This window comes from Amblyomma mixtum, chromosome 4 (genome assembly GCF_055824585.1).
Source record: "Amblyomma mixtum isolate Tamu chromosome 4, ASM5582458v1, whole genome shotgun sequence".
Taxonomy (NCBI): Eukaryota; Metazoa; Arthropoda; class Arachnida; order Ixodida; family Ixodidae; genus Amblyomma; species Amblyomma mixtum.
Window position 1 is genome coordinate 20,729,327 of NC_143015.1, and position 26,994 is coordinate 20,756,320.

General features: G+C 43.3%; 1 protein-coding gene across 2 annotated transcripts; it reads left to right on the forward strand.

Moving 5' to 3' along the window:
- Window positions 1-3,800: 3,800 nt before the first annotated feature.
- LOC149345830 (uncharacterized) lies at window positions 3,801-26,304 on the forward strand. 2 transcript variants are annotated; one of them, XM_089585300.1, is made up of 5 exons: window positions 3,801-3,990; window positions 13,103-14,211; window positions 14,904-14,964; window positions 15,028-15,193; window positions 26,184-26,304. In XM_089585300.1, the coding sequence occupies exons 2-5, from the start codon at window positions 13,108-13,110 to the stop codon at window positions 26,302-26,304; spliced, it is 1,452 nt and encodes a 483-aa protein (XP_089441426.1). In that variant the 5' UTR covers window positions 3,801-3,990; window positions 13,103-13,107. The 2 variants fall into 2 exon arrangements, with proteins under 2 accessions (XP_089441426.1, XP_089441425.1); XM_089585299.1 differs by lacking the exon at window positions 3,801-3,990 and having other exon boundaries at window positions 12,569-14,211.
- The last annotated feature ends 690 nt before the right edge of the window (window positions 26,305-26,994 follow it).

The window sequence follows — 26,994 nt, forward strand, 5'->3', positions numbered from 1 at the left end:
AAATCTAGCAGAACTTTTTGCTGGGCTAGTTGGTCCATTCTGACATTACTGAAAACAGCGCGAAAGAAGAAGCCCGAAGGCGAAACGAGGAAGTGACAGGAAAGAGCGCTGACTGGTAACTGAATTTATTGAGCGAAACTCGAGCAATATATAGGAAGGCAGTGGCAAAGATAGTCAGATGCAGTCAACGTCACATGGTGCAAAAAGCCATAAAAGCGATAAAAACAAAACAGGGTGATAAAGCTAACAGTGAACTGAATCTCAAAAGATGGTAACAAAATGAAAACTACACTCAATGACTATACACAGTTAATGTCACATGGTGTAAAGAGCCATAAAAGCGATAAAAACATAACAGGGTGAAAAGGCTAAAAGTCAGCAGAATCTCAAGGGGATCGTAACAAAAAAATACATGATGACTTAAACAGTTAATGCCACAAGGTGTAAAGAGCCATAAAAACCGATAAAACATCCATAGCAGGTAACAAGGGTAAAACCGATAAAAACTGACGAAATGGAATTGTGGAAAGAATAAAAACTAACTGAATGTAACAACGTATGGCTAAAAACATGCTCAGACCTTAACAATAAAACGATGAAACAGTGACACTCAACGATTGAAACACGCGTAGTCAACAATAAAAATTTAGCAATATTGTTCCAAAAAGGCAAGTTCACTCCTGTACAATGATTTTGACGAGTTACTGACACATTCCAAGCCCTTTCTTTTTATAAAGAAAGCCTCCTTCAACTCCCGGGCTACGCTGTCTCTACTCCTATCAAGAACAACAGTTTCGCGTAATCGAGGCATGCATTTACACTCTTTGCAATGAAGCACTAGATTAGAGCCAGTGCCTTTTTCAAGTGAGCGCTCATGTTCCCTTAAACGTTCGTTCAGGCACCTTCCGGTTTGTCCAATATAAACTTTGTCGCACGTAAGCGGAATCTGGTAAATCACCCCTTCCCTACACCTGACGAACATGTTGGCATGCTTTACGCCACAGGTTTGCTGTCTTGGCTTTTCGTTATTTATCCTGTGACACAACGTAGCTAGCTTGCAAGGGGCAGAAAAGACTACGGGAATCTCATATTAATTTGCGACCTTTTTCAAATTATGTGCTACCCGGTGGGAATACGGGATAACGGCAGGCCTCACCCTCCTATTGCTTTCCTGAGTAACGTTTTTCTTCTTGCCTTTAACTTTCTGAAGCAGAGCTTCAGTCACTACCGAAATCACAGTCTGCGGAAAACCTGCCTGTAGTAACCGTGCGGTCTGCAGTTGGAAGATCTCTTGCATGCAATGCTCGCATGATTTTGTTAGTGCAGAGCCTAATCCTGATGTGGCTATGGCTCGTTTAACTGTTTTTGAGTGAGATGACACGTAGGACAACAGCTCTTTTTGACTTCGAGGCTTGTACATCCAACAGAATCTATCTCGTTCCAAAGAGAGTTCCAAGTCCAAAAACTGTAACTTGTTTTTTTTGTGGAAATTCACAAGTGAATTCCAAACCTCAGTTCATTAAACGCATCTAAAATTTCATTTACAGTGGCTCTGTAAGCTGGTGCGTCTTGCTTGGTCAACACAACTAAAAAATCGTCGACATACTTGAAAACCTTTAATACTTTGCTCTTGTCGAACCTATCGTCCAGATTTTTGTCAACTGCTGCGAGAATCTATCTCCTTGGAACGAGATAGATTCTGCACAAGTAAGCTAAACTGGGCTAGTCGGAGCAATTGCATCTTCGAAAAACGTAGCGCGAAACACAAGACACAGGTAAGGTGAAGACAGGACACGAGCGCTCGTGTCCTGTCTTCACCTTACCTGTGTCTTGTGTTTCGCGCTACGTTTTTCGAAGATGAGATAGATTCTGTTGGATGTACAAGCCTCGAAGTCAAAAAGAGCTGTTGTCCTACGAGTAAGCTCACTCAAAAACAGTTAAACGAGCCATAGCCACATCAGGATTAGGATCTGCACTAACAAAATCATGCGAGCATTGCATGCAAGAGAGCTTCCAACTGCAGATCGCACGGTTACTACAGGCAGGTTTTCCGGAAACCAGATCCCAGTCGTCACAGTAGAAGCATTCCACGTCAACAATACCAAAGAAGGCCCGCCAAGTGCGCAGCAATGTGAAAGTGATAATGACTGCTTTCTTTGACTCCCTCTGTGTGGCAGACCACGAGTACGCACTCCACAGGGTCAAACAACGACCAAAGAGTACTACAGGGATGACCTCCGTTGCCTACGTGATGCTGTGCGGCGCTAGAAACCGGAGTTGAGGTCAACAGGAAAGTGGCGCATCCATCACGACAATGCTCCTGCACATTCCTCGCACTTGATTCAGACTTTTTTGGCGAAAAACCAGACTCCTGTAGTTCAACAGACTCCTTACTCTCCTGATATGGGCCCTGCGATTACTGGCTGGTTCCCAAAATCAAGAGGGCATTGGAAGGTGCGCGATTTCCGAGAACGAAGAACATTATGGCTGCAACGACAGCTGAGCTAAACTCCATTCCGAAAGGGGCCTTTTCGGAATACTTCCCACAATGGCACCACCGCTGGCAGAAGTGTGTGGAGTCCCAAGTAGACTACTTTGAAGGTGACTAGGTTTGCAACGCTCCAGTTTTGCAAGTTTTTTTCTACGGCCAAAGGTCGGATACTTTTCTAACAGACCTCGTATACTTGATTTTATGTTTAAGGCCTCAATCACTTCCCTGCTTAGTTGATCTTCGTGGCCTCCTATTATTTTGCATAGTTCGATATCTGGTCGCACATGTTTACCTTTACCGCAATGGTTCCGCACCTGTTTCGTATTGCGTGCCAGAAATCTACAAGGAAGATGTTCCTATGCAACGCGTTTCCCTCCCTGCCGGCTGTCGGGTCTTCTTCACCATGCTTTTGCGCCGCTAGTTCGCCGTTCCTGTTACACTTCTTTACGAAACTCCTACGAGTTCACTGAAAAGGTGTGTGACGTCGCGATGGACGACAACTTCATGGTGTCTTACGACGAGAGCATCTTTTCACCAGCGTCGCACTCGATCTCGTGGTGGAAGTGTATGTACGGCTGCCATTCAGTCTGGTGAGAATCTCGACGAATGGATAGGTACAGAGGCGCTGGACCTGGTGAGGCTTTTGAAATTCTGCCTCCAAAACACATATTTCGTCTATCGCGGCGCGTTCTCAAGCTGGTGCGTGGATCTGCAGCTCTGCCACGGCCGCTAACCTGACCATAAAAGCCCTAGGTAACCGGGCTTTGGCTTCACTCAACCGTAGACCTTAGGTGTCCTGCGATACGCTGCTGGTTGTTATGCATCATCAAGAACTTGCTCGCTGCCTTCCAAGACCACATAAACAGGATTGAAGAGGCCATTAAGTTTACTGCACAGGAGGAAGTCGACAACCGACTGCCATTTTTCGACATGTCAGTGGAGTGAGATGACGGGCACCTTTCATTCAATGTTTTTAGGAAGGGTACTCAAACTGGCAGCTACCAGGGGGAGGAAATTGTGAGCAACTTCGGTCCTGGCTAATTGAAGAAATCTGCGCTGAAGGCATAACTACACTGTAAGAAATGTGTGTGAAATGACAAGCATTTTTACGGAAATTTTCTGTTGTCATACAGAGAATATCTGTTTTGCGCCATTAACAGAAACACGTTCACGGAAAAGAAAGTAATTTTCTGTTTTTGGAGCCGCAACACCCCCCTTTCACCGAACGTTGGTGACGTGGCACTGCCGTTACACAAAAAAAGTGATCCGAAAAACCTTTGCAACCTTTCAAAAATCACATTACATATTTTAAGCGTCAAAAAGTTTCTACGGGAAATATTAGCGCGCAGAATGTGAAGGAGTCGTATTTGCTGCGTTCCTGCATTCATCCATTGACGGCATTACACTGTAACGGCATGGACGTGATGAGCGGTCCCGTGAACTAAGATACCGGCGTGCTGTGTCCGGGATTTTCACCAATAAGACCGTCCGCACACAAGGTGAGTGGTGCACATTTTTACCGTTATAAATTATACGCTTTTTGTCGTCTTTTGTAAGTCTTGTTGCGGGCTTGTACTGCTGTTGAAAAGGGCAGTGAAAATAAATCGTCTGAGGACATTGGAAAATCTTGAGTGGACGGATAGCTTTAATTACCGCAACAGATCTCAAGACTAGCAGTCTCCCCAACTAGTTTTGAGCGTCCTAATGCACTTGAAAAGAATCAAGAGCACGCCTGCGTTTGCGTGGAGAGCGAATGCTACTCTTTCGAAATAGCGTGGCCGCCACAGCCGCTTCACCGCCGATGCGTCACTGCTGCTTTACTGTGTCTCACTAAAGGTGCACAGCGCGCGGAAGAGGGAGAATACAAGCGAGAGACACGTAAGAGTGCTATAGTTTGCGAGAAAATGAAGTGTGCACAAATTTTGCTTTGTCTGCAGATATGCACACTTAAAAGAATCGAGTGAAAAGCGCGGGAAATTTTAGGCCAGGGAAGTACGCGATTGGTTAGCGGAGGAGTGCGTCACAGAGCGCGGGATTTTCAAATTCGTTTCTCGTCCAAGGAAGGATCACAAGTGTTTCTTTTTATTTTTATTGATGTTAATTCCTTCAAGTGTAAGTAATGCAATAATTGTGCTTATTTTGCAAGATTTAACATTGTGATATTATTTTTCGGCCGAAATAGCGTTGCACGGCTCAACGCAGTCTTAAAAGTTTCTACACGGGCGTTTCAAATGCCAAACTTTCGCTGCCACAGGGAAGTTTTTCAACGGCACCGATGTCATTCGAGTCGACATTCGAGATTTTTGAGCGCCTTCGACACGCTAGCTCAGTCCGGATCCTCCAATGGCAATCACCATTGCTTCGGCCAGCCCGTGGAAGAGGTCAAGGGAGGAGTAACTTTATGAAAAATGGCCAAATTACACAGATTAAAATAAAAAAAAATTAAACAAGGGGGAGGGGTGTGTGGATTCCTAGGCTAGTAGGCGCAAGCCACCGCCCGATGCAACCATCCAACCATATCCGCCCGCCCACCACCGTGCGGCGCGTCTGCTTGGCCTCTGTGGTTGTTGAATATCTGCTGCTTGCGTTTTTCTGAAGATTCTTTACCAAATACTTCGTGTACTCGCTAAATGGGCGCCTCGAGATAACAGTGCAGCATCAACTACGCGAGCGCGAACTTGCCGCAGCAATGCGCCGATCACGACGACTGCGCACCTTAATTTGTGCATTGCTTGCTTGAGATAAAACGCAAGCTGAGCTTTATATCTTTGGCATTGGTTGTACCCTTGCTTGTTTACGCAATGCGATAATTCTTTAGGAAGCGCCGATGTGATCGCCCTGGCAAACACACGATAGCCATGCTGTTGTTGACATCGCTAGTACCAGCGTTTCTCGCTTATTGTCTCTGCTTTCGCCGATGTGACCAACACTTGATTTTAAATCAATTTATCTTGAAGTATGTTCATTGACCGTTCTCATTAATTTGGACGGCTTAATTTATTGCCCTCGAGTGACGCCGGCGACTGTTGCCGGCCGCCTGAAGTATTGCTCGGTGGTATTTGGGTCACATCGGCTCGATGCCGTTGATTAAAATTAAATAATTTGGCAATCCTGGTGAGTGTTGGTGAGTGTTGAGGTGTGCACATATGAAATGTAATCGCTTGCTTCTCTTCTTTCTAATACTGATAAAGTAGAGACAAGCGCAGCTACTCGGGCCATCGCCTCAGCGTGAGTTTTGCTGAGCCGCGGATCTGCTGAGGACAGGTCGGGTGACCGTTCGGTGGCCGGATTTGTTGCTTTCGAAAACACACTACAATGATGTGAGGTCGCTGGTCGTGCTGGTGTCGTCGGTCTACGGGACTGACCGGTGTGCTAGCGGCGGTCTTCCGACCACCGACGTCCGCGTCGTACGCGCTGAAAACGAGCGAACGAACACAAGCGAAACTCGACGGCAGCAGCACTATTGTAAAACGGCGAGTGAATGCTGAAGCTTTTAAAGCGAAAGCCTTTAATGCCTCAATACTGCCGTCGGCAGCCATGTCGGCAGATATGCCCGCGTTTCGGCGTCACTACTTAAAAAGTAACTGCGTCGAGGCTGGGAATCGAACCAGGGCCTTTGGCATTTGGAGCGGAGACGGTACCACTGGCGCATCTATTGAATGCATGGGTTTCATATATAAAATAAAAGAAATAAAAATAAGAAAATAATCAATAAAAATAATTAGAACAGGAACAAAAATAAAAATTAAATGAAAAATATGAAAAAATAAAAATAGAAAAAATCAATGAAAAGAAACAAAAAAAAATAAAAATGGAAATATAAACTCATAGTTTTTCAGCGCAAAGGCACGCGGCCAAAGAAAGGAAGCAGGAAGAGAAGAAGGACGAACACAGCGCTGACTGTCAACTGTTTATTTAGGGACGCACACACAGCTTAAATGCACTCAGACCAGCGCAGGCACACACTGTGCAAGGTAAACAGGAAGAAAACTCATTTCACATCTTTATCGCAAAAACTTTGATAGGAACATCTTTTCTGCGGCATACAAAAGAACTGAAGTATCACTGACACATTCTGACCCTGCTCTCTGAATATAATATGCCTCTATCGTTTCACGGGTTGTTTTTGATTTGCTTGTGCTCAGAATCTGTACTCCTGAAAATACCGGTGTACAGTCCTTGCAAGTAGCGCAGTGCTCGACAAGGTTAGCACCTTCCCCATTCCTTAAGTCTCTTGCGTGCTCCCTGAGCCGGTCGTTGACGCAGTGCCCAGTCTGCCCGGTGTACGATCTGCCACACGTCAAGGGAATGTCGTACACAACGCCTGTGGCGCATTCCGCAAAGCGGTTCACGTGCCTCTCTTTACACCCAGGTTTTTTGTTTTCACCTGTGATGCGTCGGGCCAACTGGCCAAGCTTCCGAGGGGCTGAGAAGACCAACGGCACGTTGTGCCAGTTTGCCACCTTTTTGAGGTCATGGGAAACTTTGTGCACGTATGGCATCACTTCAGGCCTTACTTTAGCCTGCGGAGGGGTTGCCTCCTTGCCAGGCTTCAACCTCTTCAAGAGCGCTTCTGCAACAGCGACAGCAACCGACCCAGGGAAACCGGCGGCCTCAAGCCTAGCCAATTGTTTCCCGAAACTATCTTGCATATCATGCACACATGATTTTCGGAGTGCAGACTCTATGCACAGTTTAGCGATCCCTCTCTTCACAATTTTAGAATGGGATGAGTTATAAGGAAGAAGCTCTTTTTGTGCTCTAGGCGAGTAATACCAGCAAACATGCTTATTGGTGAACCTAATTCTTAAATCCAAGTACTGCAGGCTGTCTTCATTCGGGAGCTCGTACATGAAAGTGAGCCCCCTGCCATTTTCGAAGTCATGCAGTACACTCATAAGTGTATCCTCATTGGGAATGGCGCAATGTTTGTTCAAAACAATTAAAAAACCGTCCACGTAATGAAACACTTTTGTAACAATTTCACTCTTAAAATGATTAAAATGATCATGCAAATGGTGATCAATGCACGCTAAAAAGATATCACCTTAAACCGGGGCAACGCATGACTCAATACAAATTCCCTTCTTTTGCAGATAAAACTCATTGTCAAAGGTGATAAATGTACAACACAAATAAAATTCTAAAAGCGCTAAAAAGTTATCTACAGTCATCCCCGACGCATTCTGAAACTGAACGGGTCTGTTATCGTCAATACATTCAGCAGCAAACAGTTCTTGATGAGGAGTGGAATAAAAAAGTTCGTTAACGTCAACCGAAAAGGCATAATTTATATCTTGGTTATCCTTTAGGAACTGAACTACATCCATAGAACTCCTCGCTATAAAAGGATCATTAATTTTGAGGTCATTCAACACTCTTTGAAGGAATCTGCTGACATTAATTTGCCATGTTCCCCTTTCGCTTACAATTGTACGGAGCGGCGCATCAGGTTTATGGGTCTTCACAGTGAAAAACACCTGTAACCCACGACTTTCACTACTTGTGATAGCTTTAGCAAGTGGCAGTAGCTCTAATCGCTTACAAAAATCCGCGAATTTGCCTTTAATCTGGGTGTCCCGTTTTTTCACTGCCACGAAATTTTTCTTCACTGCTTGCAAAGCTTTCTCATTAAACATTGCTCTAGGCATGGCAACAAAACCAGTGACCTTGTCTGCCTGTAAAAGACAAAGCTCATTATCAGTGAAAAAATTCACGATACCAGTCAAACATTAGGTTCACCAATAAGCATGTTTGCTGGTATTACTCGCCTAGAGCACAAAAAGAGCTTCTTCCTTATAACTCATCCCATTCTAAAATTGTGAAGAGAGGGATCGCTAAACTGTGCTTAGAGTCTGCACTCCGAAAATCATGTGTGCATGATATGCAAGATAGTTTCGGGAAACAATTGGCTAGGCTTGAGGCCGCCGGTTTCCCTGGGTCGGTTGCTGTCGCTGTTGCAGAAGCGCTCTTGAAGAGGTTGAAGTCTGGCAAGGAGGCAACCCCTCCGCAGGCTAAAGTAAGGCCTGAAGTGATGCCATACGTGCACAAAGTTTCCCATGGCCTCAAAAAGGTGGCAAACTGGCACAACGTGCCGTTGGTCTTCTCAGCCCCTCGGAAGCTTGGCCAGTTGGCCCGACGCATCACAGGTGAAAACAAAAAACCTGGGTGTAAAGAGAGGCACGTGAACCGCTTTGCGGAATGCGCCACAGGCGTTGTGTACGACATTCCCTTGACGTGTGGCAGATCGTACACCGGGCAGACTGGGCACTGCGTCAACGACCGGCTCAGGGAGCACGCAAGAGACTTAAGGAATGGGGAAGGTGCTAACCTTGTCGAGCACTGCGCTACTTGCAAGGACTGTACACCGGTATTTTCAGGAGTACAGATTCTGAGCACAAGCAAATCAAAAACAACCCGTGAAACGATAGAGGCATATTATATTCAGAGAGCAGGGTCAGAATGTGTCAGTGATACTTCAGTTCTTTTGTATGCCGCAGAAAAGATGTTCCTATCAAAGTTTTTGCGATAAAGATGTGAAATGAGTTTTCTTCCTGTTTACCTTGCACAGTGTGTGCCTGCGCTGGTCTGAGTGCATTTAAGCTGTGTGTGCGTCCCTAAATAAACAGTTGACAGTCAGCGCTGTGTTCGTCCTTCTTCTCTTCCTGCTTCCTTTCTTTGGCCGCGTGCCTTTGCGCTGAAAAACTATGAGTGTAAATCAAGTACACCAACTAGCCCAAGAACTAACTCTACTGGAAATATAAGATATGAAAAATAAAAAATAAATAAAAAAACAGTGCGCCAGGAAACGCTTTCGCCTTGCAGCACTTTAGGGAGCCAAAGTGCCCCCTGAATTTTTTGAATGCAATTGGAAATTCTCGTGAAGCATCGCAGGAGTCTGTCAAGGCCAAATGCCGACTCAAATGCCATTTGTACACGGGTATAAAACTCTGTGGTAGGCAGGACATATGTTAATGAAGTTTTGACAAGCTCCACCAGTGGAGCTATATATGTCTTTTCAAAATTTGTCGTGCTTCATTCAGCATCACCTGTGAACTTCCCTACAAATTTTTGGTGAATCAGTCTAGAAACTCAATAAAGCACTTAGAAAAAACTTACCGTCTAATATTCTGCAGTAAAGAATTATTTTGAACGTACCTGAACATATTTCGAAGTTTGAGTGCACATGAAGACAATGTGGTCTTCATGGGCACCCATTTGAATGAAGCAAGTTAGTAGGACGCACAGTGGCCTGTGGGTGATCAGGTTAGCCACACAGAGAAATTTTGACTGCACATGCTCTAAATCCAGAGCTTAGAATTGGTAGGGAAGGTTTCTCTCATACGTTACAGCATGTCCCTGGCGAAAATCTTTTCCAGCCCAACTGGTTTATGGAACAATTTCCAGTGGGTTCCAGTTGGAACCATTTGGGTTCCAATTGGTTCCAACTGGAACCAGCTGGAAATTGTTCCATAAACCACTTGGGCTGGGAACGATTTTCACCAGAGGTGAATTCATAAGATGTCATTTAGCGGCCACATCTAAAGAGGATGAGAATAAAGTCTAACAATCAGAACTTCTAAATATACAATGGCTATTAAAAATATGCTCAACTTGTGTCTTGGGAATTTCAGCTGTTCATTATTGATGGAATTGCAACATTGTTGTATCACTACATTGCTGGATTTGAAGAGCTACCTAGCTGTTGAAACCCACTTGTATAACTCGGCTGTAGCATTTTTGCTGCCCTGTATTTAAAAACATGCTCAAAGTGAAAGGAATGAGATCAATGAAATGTACCGTAAGGATGATTTCTCTTAAGACTGCACATCATGTAGTATGGTCATTCCCCAATACTGTTTCATATGAGTAATGCTGTTCATTGCTGTTGTGGTCTTTTCAGATGTATTCCTGTAGCATTTGTGGCTGCGTTAGCTCGACACTTTCTGCATTTCTCAGGCACATCGCTTTACACAAAAATGTGAACAGTTTTAATGTCAAATGCCCCTTTCAAGACTGCTTCAAAAGATTTCGCAAAGTTGGCTCACTCTATAGTCACTTCTGCCGTGAACACAGACGCATTCGACGTGCTGAACAAGAAGGCTGTGTTGCCATCAGTGTACAGCCTTGTGACTTAGTCTGCACAGTGGATAGCTGCATACAAGTTTGTAAAGATTATAAGTCTCTAATTGCCCACCTGAAACTTCACATTGTACAAGGTACAAAAGTAAGATGTCCATTATGTGAGAAAGCATATGAAAAGAAGGCATCTTTTTCGTCCCATCTTTCCCGTTACCACGGGAAGCCCCTTTGCACAGCACCAGATGTGGAAGTTCAAGAGGCTAGGCCTATTCTAGCAATGGTTACTACCCCTCCACATGATGCTGAACAAACTGGGAGCAATCTCTCTGAAGAGGAAGTGCTATGTAGCGCAATGGAGCCATGTCAAGGTAGCATACAAGAAACCTGTAAGAACCATGTTAGCACTGCTTTTGCTCATCTGTACCTGCGACTCTTATCTGAGCTCCATGTGCCATCATCTACTGTTCAAGTTATTGCTGAGGCTGTACATGACATACAGAATGCAAATGCTTCTGCAATGGCTTTCTGTCTCAAAGAAAAGCTCAAGGAAGAGGCTCTTGGCAGTGATGAAATAGATAAACTGATAGATGAAATATTTCAAGGCGATCATGTTTTGGCACTGCATCGAGCACCAGATGGTGTGTTCAGGACAGAACATAGCCGTTCCTCTTTCTTCAAAAAGCAGTTTCTGTATGTATCGCCTGTTGAAATATTATTGGGGAAAAACAAAAAGAACAAGAATGCCACCTTCCATTATGTACCAATACTAAGTACACTTGAAGCCATGGTGGAGAATGAAGAGGTGATTGCACAGTGTGATAGTATGCTGCCTGAGACTTCTGGCGTCCTGAAAGATTTTACTGATGGAAACATGTTCAAATCTATTCTACTTTACAAGGAGCATCCTGAAGCACTGAAGCTTATACTCTTTCAAGACGCATTTGAGGTCGTGAATCCAATTGGTTCTGCAAAAAAGAAACACAAACTTCTAGCTGTTTATTTAATTCTTGGTAATCTCTATCCATGGAAGAGATACGCAGCTCATTCTCTCAAACTGTGCTTGCTCTGCAATGAAAATGATTTTGCACATTTCGGGCAGGCCAAAGTGTTCGCACCCTTGCTCGATGATTTGAAGAAACTGGAAGCTGGCCACTTTATAACTTCGAGAGGAATGCGTTTGTTTGGCACTTTGGTTGCCATCCTTGGAGATAACCTTGGAAGCCACGGAATTGGGGGCTTTGTGGAAAATTTTAGCTCTGCAAGTCACATCTGTAGGTTTTGCGTGGCTGACAGAGCTGACCTATTTTCTCCTAATGCTCTGTCAGGTGTTTCAGAAATCAGAACACCAGCCAATTACAATAGTGCTATATTAGCCCTACAAGCCAGTGGCTCATGTATAGAGAAAGGAGTGAAATTCAATTCCTTATTCAATCAATTGAAGTACTTCCATGTGTGTTCTCCAGGTCTTCCTCCTTGTTTGGCACATGATTTATTCGAGGGCATTGTTTCATTTGACCTCACTTTGTATATTCAGCATTTTGTAACAGTCCTCAAGTGGATCTCTCTACAAGACCTAAATCAGCGCATCAGTTGTTTTCATTTTAAACATGGTGATTTGGCTGACCGACCGTGTGAAGTTCACCTCAAAAAAACGCTAGGAGGCCATGCTGTTCAAAACTGGAACATGTTGCGCTTTCTTCCGTTGTTCCTGCTTGGTTCAATTCAGTCAACTGAAAATCAAATCTGGCAACAAGTTCTTTTGCTTTCTGAGATTGTCCAGCTTGTTACTGCACATGCAGTCACACTCCCCATGGTTATGAGGCTGCAAGACATTATAGAGGACTACATGACAGGCAGAGCAAATCTCTTCCCTGATGTTGCCATGAAACCTAAGCATCATTACCTGCTTCATTACCCCTTTCTGATTATGCAGTTTGGCCCACTGATAAAAATGTGGACAATGAGATGTGAAACCAAGCACGGCTACTTCCGCAAGTGTGCAAGGAATTGCCAGAATTTCAGAAACCTGACACACACGCTTTCTGAGCGCCATCAGCTTTACCAGGCATATAAGAACACGGGAGAAGGTGTTGATGGCTTAGTCAATGCTTCCTCATTCTCGAGTGAGCTTTGCACACCAGAAATACAAAAAGAAGTACAGGAGGTGATCTCTGACCAAGGAAATATATTATCAGCATGTCAAGCTACTATCCACGGCCTGCTCTACAAACAAGATATGCTTGTCGTTATGAGGCGGGTGGACGGGGCTCCTGTTTTTGGGGAAATCAGGCTTATTCTTGCTAGCAATGACAACCACTTTTTTTTATTAAGGACTGTCCACACAAGATATGAGCCTGCTATGCAGTTCTACAACATTGTCAGCAGTGACGGTCCTTTCAAATGCATGAAGCTTGAAAGCCTCCTTGATTGGACTCCATTAGTGCAGTACAAACTTGCCCGCAACAAGTACCCTGTTGTTGTCTTGAAGCATGCTATATTGGATTTTCCTTGATTTCTTGCTTTTGACAGGTGGAATGGACTTGCAGCAGCATATTTCCAACTGGCTACCGCACCTGGACAATGAAGTGGTGCAACATATTGTACAGAAACTGCTCGACTGTGGCGTTCAGTCAATTGAGCACCTTAAGTATATTGTGGAGGCTGACCTAACCTTCCTGAACGCAGTCACCAGACGCATTCTACTTGAAAAATTCCAGACAGCTGCTTCCCCAGCCGAGCAAGTAAATATTCCACAAGGAAGTGAAGCATCTACAAGCTTGTTATCCCAATCTTTTGATATTCCATGGGATGCATTTTCTCCCGGACTCATAAAAGCTTGTCAAGAGGGCAGGCGCCCACTGAAAAGTGATCTGAATGAAATGGTCAGGATAATAAGTGAAAGGGTGCTTACCTGCTACCAGAAGCCCGGGCGCAAAGAGCTGCGAGCCATTGCGAGTGAAATTGTCAGCAAGTTTCCAAGAACTTTTGAGGACACCCTGAATGGTACCGTCATAGCAACAGGACTGGAAACTCTTCTATGGAAGCTGGAGAATTGTATTAATAACAAAAGAAGGCACAGTTCTCAGAGTACAAAGCGGTGTGTCTCAGAAGCGGAAGAGTTGACCACAAAAAGGCCGCAACTACAAAAGGACTCTTATGGCTGCGTAGCCTGGCAGCCTGACCTTCCTTTGACGGAAACGGCTGAAACTCAAGAGAAAAAAAGAGAAGAGCTGCAAACCGAATTCAGGCTGGCTTCACCAAACAGTTCTCGGGTCGCCCAGCTAATGAACGATACATATCCATCGCAGAGGAAGATGATCAATGGCAGCAGAAGTGTGCTGATTGTGAGAGAAAACTGGCCGTTCCTCTTCAAAGAAACATACTTGTTTTCACATGTCAGTGTATTGCTAGGGTTCAATGCCTCACAAACATTTGATGATCATGTGAAGACTGTTGGCCGACAGGTTTTTAGGTATGCTCACAGTTTAATTAAGAAGCCAACCGTCAGGGCATGCCTAGAGGAGATTGAAAAAGCCAGAATTGAAACGAAATCAATGACCGTAGAGTACGAAGCCACTCCCCTCCTCCTACTTGCCATCTTCGATGAAGACCGGGAGCTATTCTGCAGTGTAGTCGAGGTAAGCATTGCAGTCTAAGATATGGATCAAATCCGGAGCTGTCCGCTATGGCATCCCTCATAGCTCAAGTGTCAGTTTGGCGTTTTCAGCCCCACATGCAATACTATATTGCAATATCTCTTTTCTACATTACTGTTATTATCTAAAGGTAGCATCATCTAATACGATTAGATAACCCAACATTATCTAAAGCAGCTACAACTAAAAAATGTAGCGGTAATTGCCTCACAGACTAGCCTGTCAATGACGTGGTTAATCCCCTGGGACATTTGAGGGGGCTGGCAGGTGCAAGGTTATTCACTACCAGTCTGCCGGATTAACTGCAGTGCTAGGACAGTCCCTTGACACCACCTGATGGAGGGCCTCTTTTGCTCTTGAAAGGCATTTATGCTTTGTTCTTGGGCTGCATTTGACTAAAATAATGCAGTGTTTATGTATTGTACACAATCCAACACATGTAAATGCCTGTGTAGATTTTTAGGGCTTTAACATGTGGTTGACACTTATTTGTTTACAATCCAAAGCATTTCACCACGCATTGTTGGGAAAAATAAGAGCCTGAGCGCAGAAATGCCTTATTTATACTTATGCTTCGCTACATGCTTATTTGTAACTGGCTTAAAGTTGCAGCTTTCACGTGGTGCTACTTTAGTAGACAATTCTTATACACATTTAACTCTCTCTTACACCAGGAATCTGCCAGTGATGATGACATCGGGGACGTGCCATGTTCTCCTTTCATCATTGCAAAAGGTATAATCCTCTGTGGTGTCACACTCGGCCGAGTATTCCTGATTTAAAACTTGTTTTGTGCAGGAGGCAGTTTCCTTACGGCTAAGAACTTCACTGTATCCATCGACACCTTGCCAGTTATGCATGCAACCAACCCGTGCCAGGCTTTCAAGCTGATGTTTCTGGCACACTTCGCTTTCAATGTTGTGTACCCCAAAGAAACAAGCCTCTGCTTAGAGTTCACACAGCGGTAAGTACTTATCTCACTTGTTAACTGAGTTGTGATAATCTTTCTGGTTTTGGTTTGGCACTTCTCGCATAAGCAGTGATGATCATAGTTATAGGTAAGCAATCTTCAAAAAGCAAGAAAATTTTTGCTGAACCCAGACAACTAATCAGCTATGGAATGAAATTTTGTTGCTGCTGCTGCTGCTTGTTACTGCAGCTGGTAAAATAGCGCTCTAAAGAAATATGTAGAAAGGAAAGACAGATAAAACTATTTTTTTTCTGGAATTGATCTTCAACCACTTCTTCACAGATTATGGCTGTACTACCTGATTTGCATGGTGCCCAGTTACTAATATGAAAGGCCTGGAGAGGGTGGTACTATATTGCATCTGAGATTTTGTAGCAGTGTATGGCTATTTTGGTGGAAGTTATACACACTGCTTGCTCATAGGGGTCATAGGTATTTGGCCAGGGCAGCACAGGACCTGGGGGAGAGATATTGCTGAAGAGTGAACATGTGCACGCAATGCCAGTAACCCTTTTGTCGCCATGTAACCATCCATTGTTTATGGATAGATTTGAATGTGTCACCATGTAGATTTGATGGATTTGATAAGTCATAGGTGGTACTTCGCAGAAATTGTCAGCATTCTTTCGCTATTTGTAAGTATGAGGACTTGTGTTCTTGTAAGTGTGAGACAAACTTTCTGATGGTTTGATCGTATTTTCACTACAGCTGCTGGGGCTTCTTTGTTCTTGAGCTCTGGCAGCTGACGTGGTTCTGACATTATTTGGAGAGTATGCTATAGCTACGATTCGGACATTCTGGCTTGTATATATATGGGTGTGTTCAGATAAGAACGGTAATCGAGGCCCCATGACCATTTTTTGTTTTCAATTAAATTTTTACATGTGATGAGCAAATGTGTCTACACAAAGGAATGAACCTTAGTTTTGCAAGAAAATTCATAGCCTTCTTTGGGAAACATCGCATATCACAAGAGGTGGAGAATGTCATCTTTCTCCATTTCGGAAAGTTGCAAGTTTGGGGCCCTTCTGCATGCACCATAAGTTTTGTCACGCATGAGTATTTTCTTAGTTAATCCTTAGCACCTTGACTGTACTCTTGCAAACATTAGATAACATTTTGTTTCTTGCCTTCTTCTTCCGGCAAAAAATCATGAACTTTTCTCAAGAACGGCAAAAAAAGGCACTTTTCAGCGCAACCGTTGTGCAAGATGTGTTGAGATATCACTGCTGAATTTTTTTCTCAGTATTTCCCAGTTACTTTTCCTCATTTGAGGTGAATTTCGTAATTCTGGACTGGTAAGTTTTTTCTCTATAGTATGTAAAAATTGACAAAATTTCAAATAGCTAAAAAAGCGGCAAGTTTGCTGTGGATTTGAAAAAAAAAACATCTTTGATATTCCTAAAAATTTCCCTGAACACTCCTCTGTACCTCGTAAGTATAACATACTAAAATGGTCTGTAGTATATTGTTTGAAATTGAAAAATAAATACAAAATAGAGTTCATGTTTTCCATGTTTTCAGTCTTTAGTATTGCGTAGTATTCTGTTTTATGAAGCGCAAGCATCAGAACATGGATATAGTACTGAATCTAAGTGGCTAAATTTGAAACGATGCAGTTTCTGAGTTCATAGGTGTAATTTCATAGTGTGTATTTTCCTATAATGAAAGATTTCATGGTCCTACTTGCTTTGCATATTCTTTTAACACAATGACTTATATGGCTCGAGGCATATTATAGCACGTCCTTTTAGGACCAACTTGTTTCATGGCTTTTAACATCCCAAAGCAACTCAGGCCATGGGAGATGTCGTAGTGGAGGGCTCTGGAAATTTCGACCACCTGTGGTTCTTTAATATGTACTGACATCGCACAGTACATGGGTGCCTTGCATTTCGCTTCCATCGAAACATGGCCGCCGTGGCTGAGATCGAACCCGTATTCCTCGGGCTGAGCAGTCGAGTGCCCTAACCGCTGAGCGACAAAGGCGGGGTTAACTTGTGTTTATTGGGAGTTTACATAAGAATTCAATGCGCCCGTCGCTACTCTAAAGAAGCCTTTATTGAGCTACCTCCGCTACAGAAAACAGCCGCGCTTGGCAGCCGCTCCGAAGCTACATAATGTCTCGCGAAATCCGTAAGTTGATAGCACCACACGTCCTTTCAAGAATGTTCCCAGCTGCTGACAGTGCTACCACGCACCCTCACTGTGCTAGATGTGCAGGTAATCATTGCTCAGGCAACAAGATGTGTTATTCAAAAAGCAAAGAAGTTGGTGTATGAAAAAGGCATGTGGTCAACAGAGGAAAGATTCACGAGATATAAGCAAAAGCATGGTGATATCAACGCGGTTTTAGAGTATTACATTATGGATACACTCGATCGCTCCAGACAAATTCTGAACACTAAATATATGCCATAAGAATGGAGAAGGAAGGTGAGAAGGAATCAGTACTTAAACACTTCATGATCCGGTCCTCGCGAGAAGCTTACTGTCTTTGCAAGCTAGCTCACCCTGCCAGCCATGTCCGCCTCATAAAATTTCATATCCTTGTGAACTAAGTGGCTGAAACGCTCGCTGCAGTGGCACGTGCTATGCTAACTTTGAGGTGTGCCTTGAGGGACTGCAGGACGCGTCCAGAAGGTCCCTTTCTCCTGAAGATGTGCAGTCTCTGTGCATGCCAAGAACCTACTCCTTGTTTCCTCAGGAATTCTTGGCGCTGCAAACAAGATGGAGTTTTACTTGCAAAATATCTGAAATGAGCAGTGACGACGAGGGGCTCACTGCCACATTGGAATCCGATGAGCTATATAGTTAAAAAAAAAACTGACACCTTTACCATTTATGACGGAATTTGAAAGAATGACCATTGGATGGATTACCTACGTCTATGAGATGTGTACAAGGAAGGGCTATACATGAAGAAAAGCACAGCTGGAAGACTGTGCTGTTCTGCATTTTGATTTCGCCAAAAACAGGAGAGTATTGCTTCCAGACGCAGTAAAAGCATACCTTTGGCAAAAAGTCAGCTTCTTTACCTTCGTTGTCATGGCAAGAATATTGGCGGGGATCTGTGCTGCTATTTTCGACAATGTGTATCATGCCTCAGCTCTTGCATGCTTGGCTATGTCAGAAATAAAGGCCACCTCAAGGACAATGCGCCTATCTGCACAAAGGTAATTTATAGCAACGAGGCTCCCGTTCACTTAAAGAATAAATTCGTCTCATGAGATACAACGCACATTGTCAAGAGGCAAAATGGATGTTTTATGCTACTGGGCACTGTAAAATTACTTCTACAGCTTTGGTGGCTTAGTAAAACAATGAGCAGCACACCACAACCTGCGAGCGCCTTCAAGTCAGGCCATACAAATAGCCAGCGGCTTTGTAGGCACGATTCAAGAAACACTCAAGGATATTATCGTTCTGGAGCTTCCGCCAATCAAGCTTACAGCCTCCCAAGAGAAAAAGAAGGAAGAGTGGAAAGCGGCAAGGAATGTGCATAGAGTTAGATGCTCCACATCTAGAAGTGCATTCAGTCAAATGAAGGCAGCGCTTGCTACGTGGATTCGACCACTGTTAGGAGTGGAAGAGAGGTTTTGGCTTCGTGCTGCACAATATACTGCGCAAATGTCGCACAAACTGCTGCCTTTATTTTTTTTCCCACAAAGTCCTACAGTGCTGCCTTATTACACGAGCACACGGAAAGGCACGATAGGGCGGGTGCTCACTCCATGTTTAATTGATTGCGTCCTGTCATGTATTTCTGTCTGCTTGTCTAAAAAGTAGCACTGATTGACATGCCAGAAAAAGAAACGCATCAGCAACTGGCCCCACCATGTCTTTTCTTAATGGAACCTTTATTTCTTGTTTACGCTTTTCTTTACTTACAACCTGTACATAAAGCGGCACCATATTTAGAATTGCGTTCCGACTTATACTTGTCCTGAATAGGAACTGAAAATAAAATGGTACCCAAAGAAGAAAAGACATTTTGTCTCCAGTGCACCTTAAAGGGACCTTAAAGGGACACTGAGGAGAGCACTATTATATTTTTTTTATAGTAAAATCCGATAGTTCGGCATGTCATGGCTTTGTTGCCACTTGGCTGGCAGCGAAAGATGCATTTATTTCTAAGAAATTTGGATTCGAAGTTGAAAAAGTTTTTCCCGCCGCTCTGATTCAAACTTGGGATTCGTCTATGACGACAGAGGACTAAGAGACGTGAAACATGACGTGCACATGACGTAACGCAGACTCCGTGATTTCTGGCTGCCAGCAGTGCGGCCTAGCAGCAGCCGAAAAGAAAGCTACCGCCGGCCGCACGTTGAAGGCATCTATCGGCTATTGCGGCCGTCGCTACAGTCGCTTCGATTACGTTTGCACTGGCGTTTTGCCAGCGTTACGATGGATCTCTTTCTCGAAGTCGTCAACGAAGCTCTCGCAAATAGACACCTTTAGCATACCGTGTACCTTGTTACCACTAGCGGAATACCGGGAGCCCGCCTACCGCCGGAAAACAGGCGCTGATTTGTCCCGATGCTTCAGGAGCGCGCGTAGCAGCCGGGCACGTGGCGCCATCTGGCGACGTCAAGGAGATTTGCGCATGCATTGACTGCGCCTCAGTGATGCATGGTTTCTCGGTTCCTGGTGTTGCTAGAACCATTCGTTCTAGCAACACTGTTTTGTTCTATGATCTCATCACGCTTGTACTTGCGAGTTTGGCCTGTGGCGGCGATACCTGTACTTTGGTTCTTGCTCTTTTCTACGTTACAAGAGCTTTGTTGTCAGTATGAGTGGCGTTTTTGTAATCAGGAGCTGGTATTCTGTCGATACAAGCCAACTTCAATTTCTCCTCAGTGTCCCTTTAAGAATGATTTAACCCCGAGGTGTTAGATGTAGATTTCTTCCAAAACCACTAGAATTTTCATTTTTATATGAAGTAACGAAGAGTCTAGTATCAATAGAACATTTATTCTATACCAAAGCACCCGACAATGTAGAAAATATGGAGTACGCCAAATGTTCGGCCAACTTTGGGTAATTCCCGAGAAATTCCTCAAAATAGTGAATTTACGTATTACGATTGCAAAAACAAGCTGCAAAAAATTTTAAATGATTTTGATATTAAACGAGGTAAATTGTTACCTCATTTGGTCTGTGTCCAGTTTAATATCTGATGGATACGCTTTGTAAGAGAGAATACTACGCAATACTAAAGAATACGAACATGCCCTCAGTTATGTATTTACTTTCACAATTAAAACAATATGCTAGAAGGCATTCTTAGTATGTTATACTTATGAGGTACTGAGGAGTGCTTAGAGAATGCTAAAGAAAATCGAAAATGATGTTTTTTTTAATCCACTGCAAACCTGCCGCTTTTTTGGCATTTCTGAATTTTTGCCAATTTTGAGGCGCTATAGAGAAAACACTTACTGGTCCAGAATTAAGAAATTCACCTCAAATGAGGACAATCAACTGGGGAATACTGAGAAAAAGATTCAGCGGGGATATCTCAATACATTTTGTTGTAAATTGTTGTCTAATGTTTGCAAAAGTACAGTCAAGGTGCTAAAGATTAACTAAGGAAGTACTTATGCGTGACAAAAACTATGGTGCATGCCGGAGAGCCCCAAACTTGCAACTTTCCGAGATGGAGAAAGATGACATTCTCCACCTCTTGTAACATGTGATATTTTCCCAAGAAAACTACAGTGTTTGTTGCAAAACCAAGGTTCATTTCTTTGTGAAGACATATTTACCCATCACATAAAAAAATTTAATTGAAAACAAAAAACGGTCATGGGACCTCGATTACCATTCTATCTGAACGCACCCATATATATATATTTTCATAATTCAATCTTTTCTTGTGTTTTTTTTTCAGAAGGCAGCTTTTGTTTTTATTGGTAAACATTATTTCATATGGACTGCTAGTTTTTTCAGCAAAATCTTGTGTAACTTGTGTGAAGTAAAAAGTCACTTAGAGTATGTCTTGACATTTTTGTCAGTATGAGCAGTCAGTTTAGTACCAGTTAAAGCACCTATGCCTGTATATTTAGAGCTGAGCTTGTAGAAGGAAGGGCTGCCACCACAAAATAAAATGAGCTGGATGCTGAATGCTGAAGCAGTCAGACTAAAATGCTAGTGGAAGTCTACTAAAATTTGCGTAGTCTCATTATCAGTTGATTGAAAAAATGGGAGGTGCATCATGTCTGCATATTGAATGGAGTGGCAGAACTTCCACTGAAGCATCGTTGAAAGAAAAAACTGGTAATGGCGCAAGAAACGGGGACACAGAAGGCACACAAAACACAGGACTGACGCCAACTCAGACTTGAGTATCTTGCAGACGCACCTGACGTGCCCCCAAGATGGCTGCAGAACACAGAATAGTGACTGAACCTCCAAGGGAACTATTTTTTGGTTCAAGCAGTACGAGACCACTCGAGACTGGCACGTTGCGACGGCAATCAGGTTGAGACACGTAATGCAAGGTTCGGTGCGGAAGCTTCGAAAGAGGAAAGGGCCCATTGTGGGAGAAATATGGTCAAGTAAAACTCTAGTTTTTTCTTTCAACATGAACCAACTCGCCCAAACTAGAGTTTTACTTGACCATATTTCTCCCACAATGGGCCCTTTCCTCTTTCGAAGCTTCCGCACCGAACCTGCCATTACATGTCTCAACCTGATTGCCATCTCAATGTGCCAGTCTCAAGTGGTCTCGTACTGCTTGAACCAAAAAATAGTTCCCTTGGAGGTTCAGTCACTATTCTGTGTTCTGCAGCCAACTTGGAGGCACGTCAGGTGCGTCTGCAAGATACTCAAGTCTGAGTTGGCGTCAATCCTGTCTTTTGTGTGCCTTCTGTGTCCCCGTTTCTTGCGCCATCACCAGTTTTTTTCTTTCAACACGAACCAACTCTCCCAAACTTGAGTTTTACTTGAAGCATCGTGGTAGCCAGAACGTGACCCCTTTTCTTCACGCTCATGCATGGCTTCAGGTCACTTTCCTTGCTCTTACTTCAGCGAGTATCAATGAGGAATCTTGAAAAATGAGGAAAAACACAATGACACCAGCAAAAAAAGGTGAACCATAGGGGTAGCACTTTCACTACAGCGCATTATGGAGCCCATGCACCTTGCATAGGGTGGTGACAAATTTTTCTTGTTGCATTTCAGCATTTGTGCTGTCGTCAGTATTATGACCTAAAGACGATACTGGCTTTCCCATGGCATTCCCACTTCTTTTGAAACCGTTATTTAGCTCATGAAGATGATGCTTTAGTCTTCCATGCTCCGCTCTTAATAGTGCCTACAGAAAAGACAGCATAGCAAAATTTTGAAAGCGTTAAAATGGGTGACAGTGGAATTGAAACCTTTTTCCGGTTGGTAATATAGAAGATTATACCAGCATTATATTTATCATCACGGATTGAATTTCTTTGGAGGAGAAATTCTAGAGGCCTGTGTACTGTGCGATGTCAGTGCACGTTAAAGAACCCCAGGTGGTCGAAATTTCCGGAGCCCTCCACTACGGCGTCTCTCATAGCCTCAGTCGCTTAGGGACGTTAAACCCCATAAACCAAACCATCACGGATTCCTTCTGTACCTAAGTATTACAGTGCCTTGGCTGAAAACTGGCGTGAAGGTCTGGCATACCACTTTTCTTCGTACACATGGGCAAAAGTTGAGTGGGGCGAAACAGCTATTGTCAGCATAAACTGAACTTGCTCAGCTTAAACAGCAGGCTGTGCGAAGTTAGCCTGGCTAGATCAGGTTAGTTTTAACCTTACTATGATAATTAATTTTTTTCCTGTACATTAAAAAGGGCTCTTTCCATCTTTTCTGTTTTCTTTGAAAACTGTCACAACGCACCAGCAATTCTAGCACTTCGGCTTTCTTTTTCTTTCATAAATTGTCTTGCTTAGAACTGCGCGCAAGGCAAGGCAAGACAGCTTGTTTGGAGAGTTCGTTAGCACAGTCCATGACTACAATGCAAGAGGCAGGACAGGAGACTGGGGGAAGCAAATGAATTTCAAAATAAAAACAAACACTGCCGACATAATGCCAGGCACAGGAAATTAAATCTGTTTCTAAGTTGTCAGAACACTGCACAAAATTATTGTCTAGATTTATGCACATAGCAACAATGGTAGCACTACAACCATTCTCTACAAAATCATTCCAATTTTCTGTGCCCATTTTCTTTTGCCATTCAGAATTGAAAACATTTGTTTTGTCCACAACAAGTTTTTCTTATGACGAGTAAATATGGGCTCACAGTCCAAAATCCTGTGCTTCAAAAGGTGATGATTAGCACAATGCCTAGTCTACATTTAGGTTTGTAATTAATGCCTAAAATCAAGCAGTACCACTTTGCAGTGGCAACCACTGGGTGCCTAAAAGAAGCACTAGTTATAATGAAAATCTCACAGAGCAGAGTATGCACAAGGGAGAAATGGCGCACACATTATTTCCTACCACCATTAACGGCAATACAGCTTGACACAGTCAGATGTGTTCCAATTCAGATAATACAAAGGGCATCCTGAAGGCAGTTTTAAGTTCGATAGAAGAAACCAGCACAACTAAGATGGGACAAGGGCTAAGCCGTGAACTGACAAAGCTCTGTAAGCACAACTGTCCTCCCCTACCCCTTTCCCTTCTGCCGCAGCAAAGCTTATGGGTGGAATGAATGTCATTTAGATGGTCCTGCCTGCAACAAACGACGCCTGAAACTATGCCACGTCTGTAAGCCCATGCACTCTTTGCAACCCTCTGTAGCAGCGAGTTATACAATTATTTTGGCGAGCTTCAGGCATACATATTGTCTCCCTCATTTTGAAGAGCACTGGAAATGTCTGTTCTGAAGGTCAAGGGACAGAGGGAGGGTGGGTAGAGGATGGGAGGGTGTAGGATGACACCCACAGGGCAACTCAACATCCCCATCTTGGTGACGTCCTGTGCAATTGCACCAGTCACCCTCCCCTAAGGCTGGCATGGCTCCCACCTGTCGGAGAAAGGTTCACTGCTAATGGAAAGTTTGGGTTTTTTCTCTTGCGTATTTTGATTTGCATTCATTTCAGCATGAATTGTTAGGCACTGTGACTATAGCTGGATACAGCTGAAGAATGCACCGGCAAATGCCCCTAAAAAACCAATGGTGTCGACTGATTCTCATGAATTCATGGTTAATTGCCATGCACTTGCTAATCCTTCACACCAGCTGGCAAAGGGAAAGGATTAACCACAAATTAGCCAAAATAACCACAACATCATAATGGTTGGTTGGTGCCATCAGCTGGAAGACTCCCTTTCAGCGGTATCTGAGCCTACAGTCTTGAGCTGTATACTATACAGGATAACCTATGCATCCAGCATTGTATATTGTGGTGGCACACACATCGCTATGTGCTGTCTGAATAAATTGGCTCCTCAGTTAATTACGTGAGGATTGCTGATGAGAGATACAGCATTGTTATTGCTGCATTTGACATGAAGCTTTCTTTATGGATGCGCTGTAAGCCACACATAGTTCTTCCAAAGTGCATCTGTAGGGGGAAGTAAATGTGGAAGGAGTGAGGAGCCCAGGATGCTGTACAGACACGCTCAGCTGTGTTGACTAGCCTCGAGGACAGCTAAGCATGATAGTGAAAGTACCTTTTCCTTGCAGCCCAGTTCAAACTGAGTGTAAGCCAGGATACTGAAAAAGGCTGTTAATACTTGCATTATTGAGGCCTGCATGTTAATCGTACTAATGGCGTCTGGAGATAATGCTACAGCACTGAAAATGTGCGACTTCCAATGCTCAACCAGAAGTTTTATTTGAAGCTATTGCTTAATTTTGTTTTGATTCTGCCTACAGAGAATATTTTGTATGCAGCAGGCACTTTATTCTGGGACAGTGGAAGCTGTGTGCAGATGTGAGAGGGTAATGTCACATTCCCTTAACAGCGTGCTCTGCAGCACTAGACATCATTTTAGACTCACATTTCACTAGTGGGGCATTAGTAATAACAATCCTCTGCTCAGTTCTGCTAATTCCAGCTTCACTAAAATGTGCATATCCCTTGTCACGGATCTAAATCTTTGTAAAAACAGAGAACGTAAATATGTACTGCAAACTTATTACCTGTCAAAGATTTTTGCTCATGGCTGTACTTTTGGGTGACACAAAATAGGCATGCTGATGATTCGGCCTGTGTATTTGTAGACATTGCTGCCCTGGTGTCAGAGAGCGCTTTGAAGGAACATTGAATGCAAAGTTGACCTTTGTCAACAGGTTACTGTGGTCTTATTGCAAAGAGACTGAAGCGGTGCTTTTATAAGCTACTTAAAATGAAGAAACAAAGTACAGGTGTTGTCATAGTTGCCTCATTTTCTAAGAGTAGACTGCAGTCTATTGACAAGTCAGATTTCTGAGTGCGGATCACAAGGCCCTAAGGAGCCCCGCAACTAACTTCAAAATGTGGTCATGAAGTTCTTTTCGGCGCACATGCCACAATTTGAATTGAGTGACCGGAAAATTTTTCAGTTTAGTTTTCTCAGCAATAAATGCATTTTTTTGCTGCTACCCAGACATCAACAAATTGGGAAAGTGCAGACAAAGTGGATTTTTCCCGAGAACAACAGGTTGCATGGCGTTGTTTTTGCAACCCTTTAAAACCTAGTGATGGAGTTCAGTGAGCAGCTTTCACGAAAGTAACAAAGCAGTAACAAAGCACTATGATCATTAAAAACCTTATTAAAGTGAACATTTAGGAAAGGTTCATTTTGGCTTGAAGTCTTGTTTTGTACTGAATACTAAAGATTACTGAATACATTCACTAGTGCACATGATGAAACTGAAATGTGGGCTTCAAAGGATTAATTTTTTGGGGGGAGGAAGGGTGCAGTCTTCTCGCAATGTTTATTATTTCTTTGAAGACAATATAGATATTCTCACTGTCCAAAGAGTAACAATGCTCTGCCCTTGCTTCAGGACCATTGCCGCTGTGAACCCTGTCCGGGGAACCAAGGCAGAGCGCTCAAAGAAGAAGCAACACTGCCTCTCTCCAAAGGTTGCTTCCCTCATCACATCGCTGCAAGACTTCGACTTTTGATTTTCCTGATATTCGACAGTTTTTTAAATCAATATTTTATGTTTACGCGGTGTGATAAAGCTTTGACTTTTGATTTTCCTGAAATTCGAGTTTTTTAAATCAATATTTTATGTTTACGCGGTGTGATAAAGCAAACAGCCTGTGGCATGCTTTATCATGCAGTACTAGCTTCAAGCAAGCCACAATTTGCCCAAGGAGCCTTGCTTATACGTATACTTGCTGTTAAGTGACTGGCTGTATTACTTGTAGTGTTCATTCTATTGTACCATATTACTGTTTTCATTTTTAAAGTTGTTGCAGTCACAAGATTGAATGCTTACACTGTGATAATGCAAACAGCCCATGGCATGCCTTATGTCCTGCTGCTTGCATCTTGCTGCTTAATGCAGTACTAGTCTCAGGCGCAAGCCACAGTTTACCTAAGACACTTTTTTTATGTACATTTTTATTACATTGTAGTGACTGATTGTATTCAATGTAAAACTACTTTCTGCATTGTATTGATTGTAATCTATTACTATTTTCATTTTTATATTGTAGTCACAAGAGTGTATGTACTATGTATCGCGTGTTGTGGAAATAAACACGCCCTGTAAGATGCTTCTTTCAGCTAAACGGGCGCATTGTTCGACCTCAAATTTCGCATAGAAATGGCATTTGGTCGGCAGAATTGTTTAATACCACGTTTGC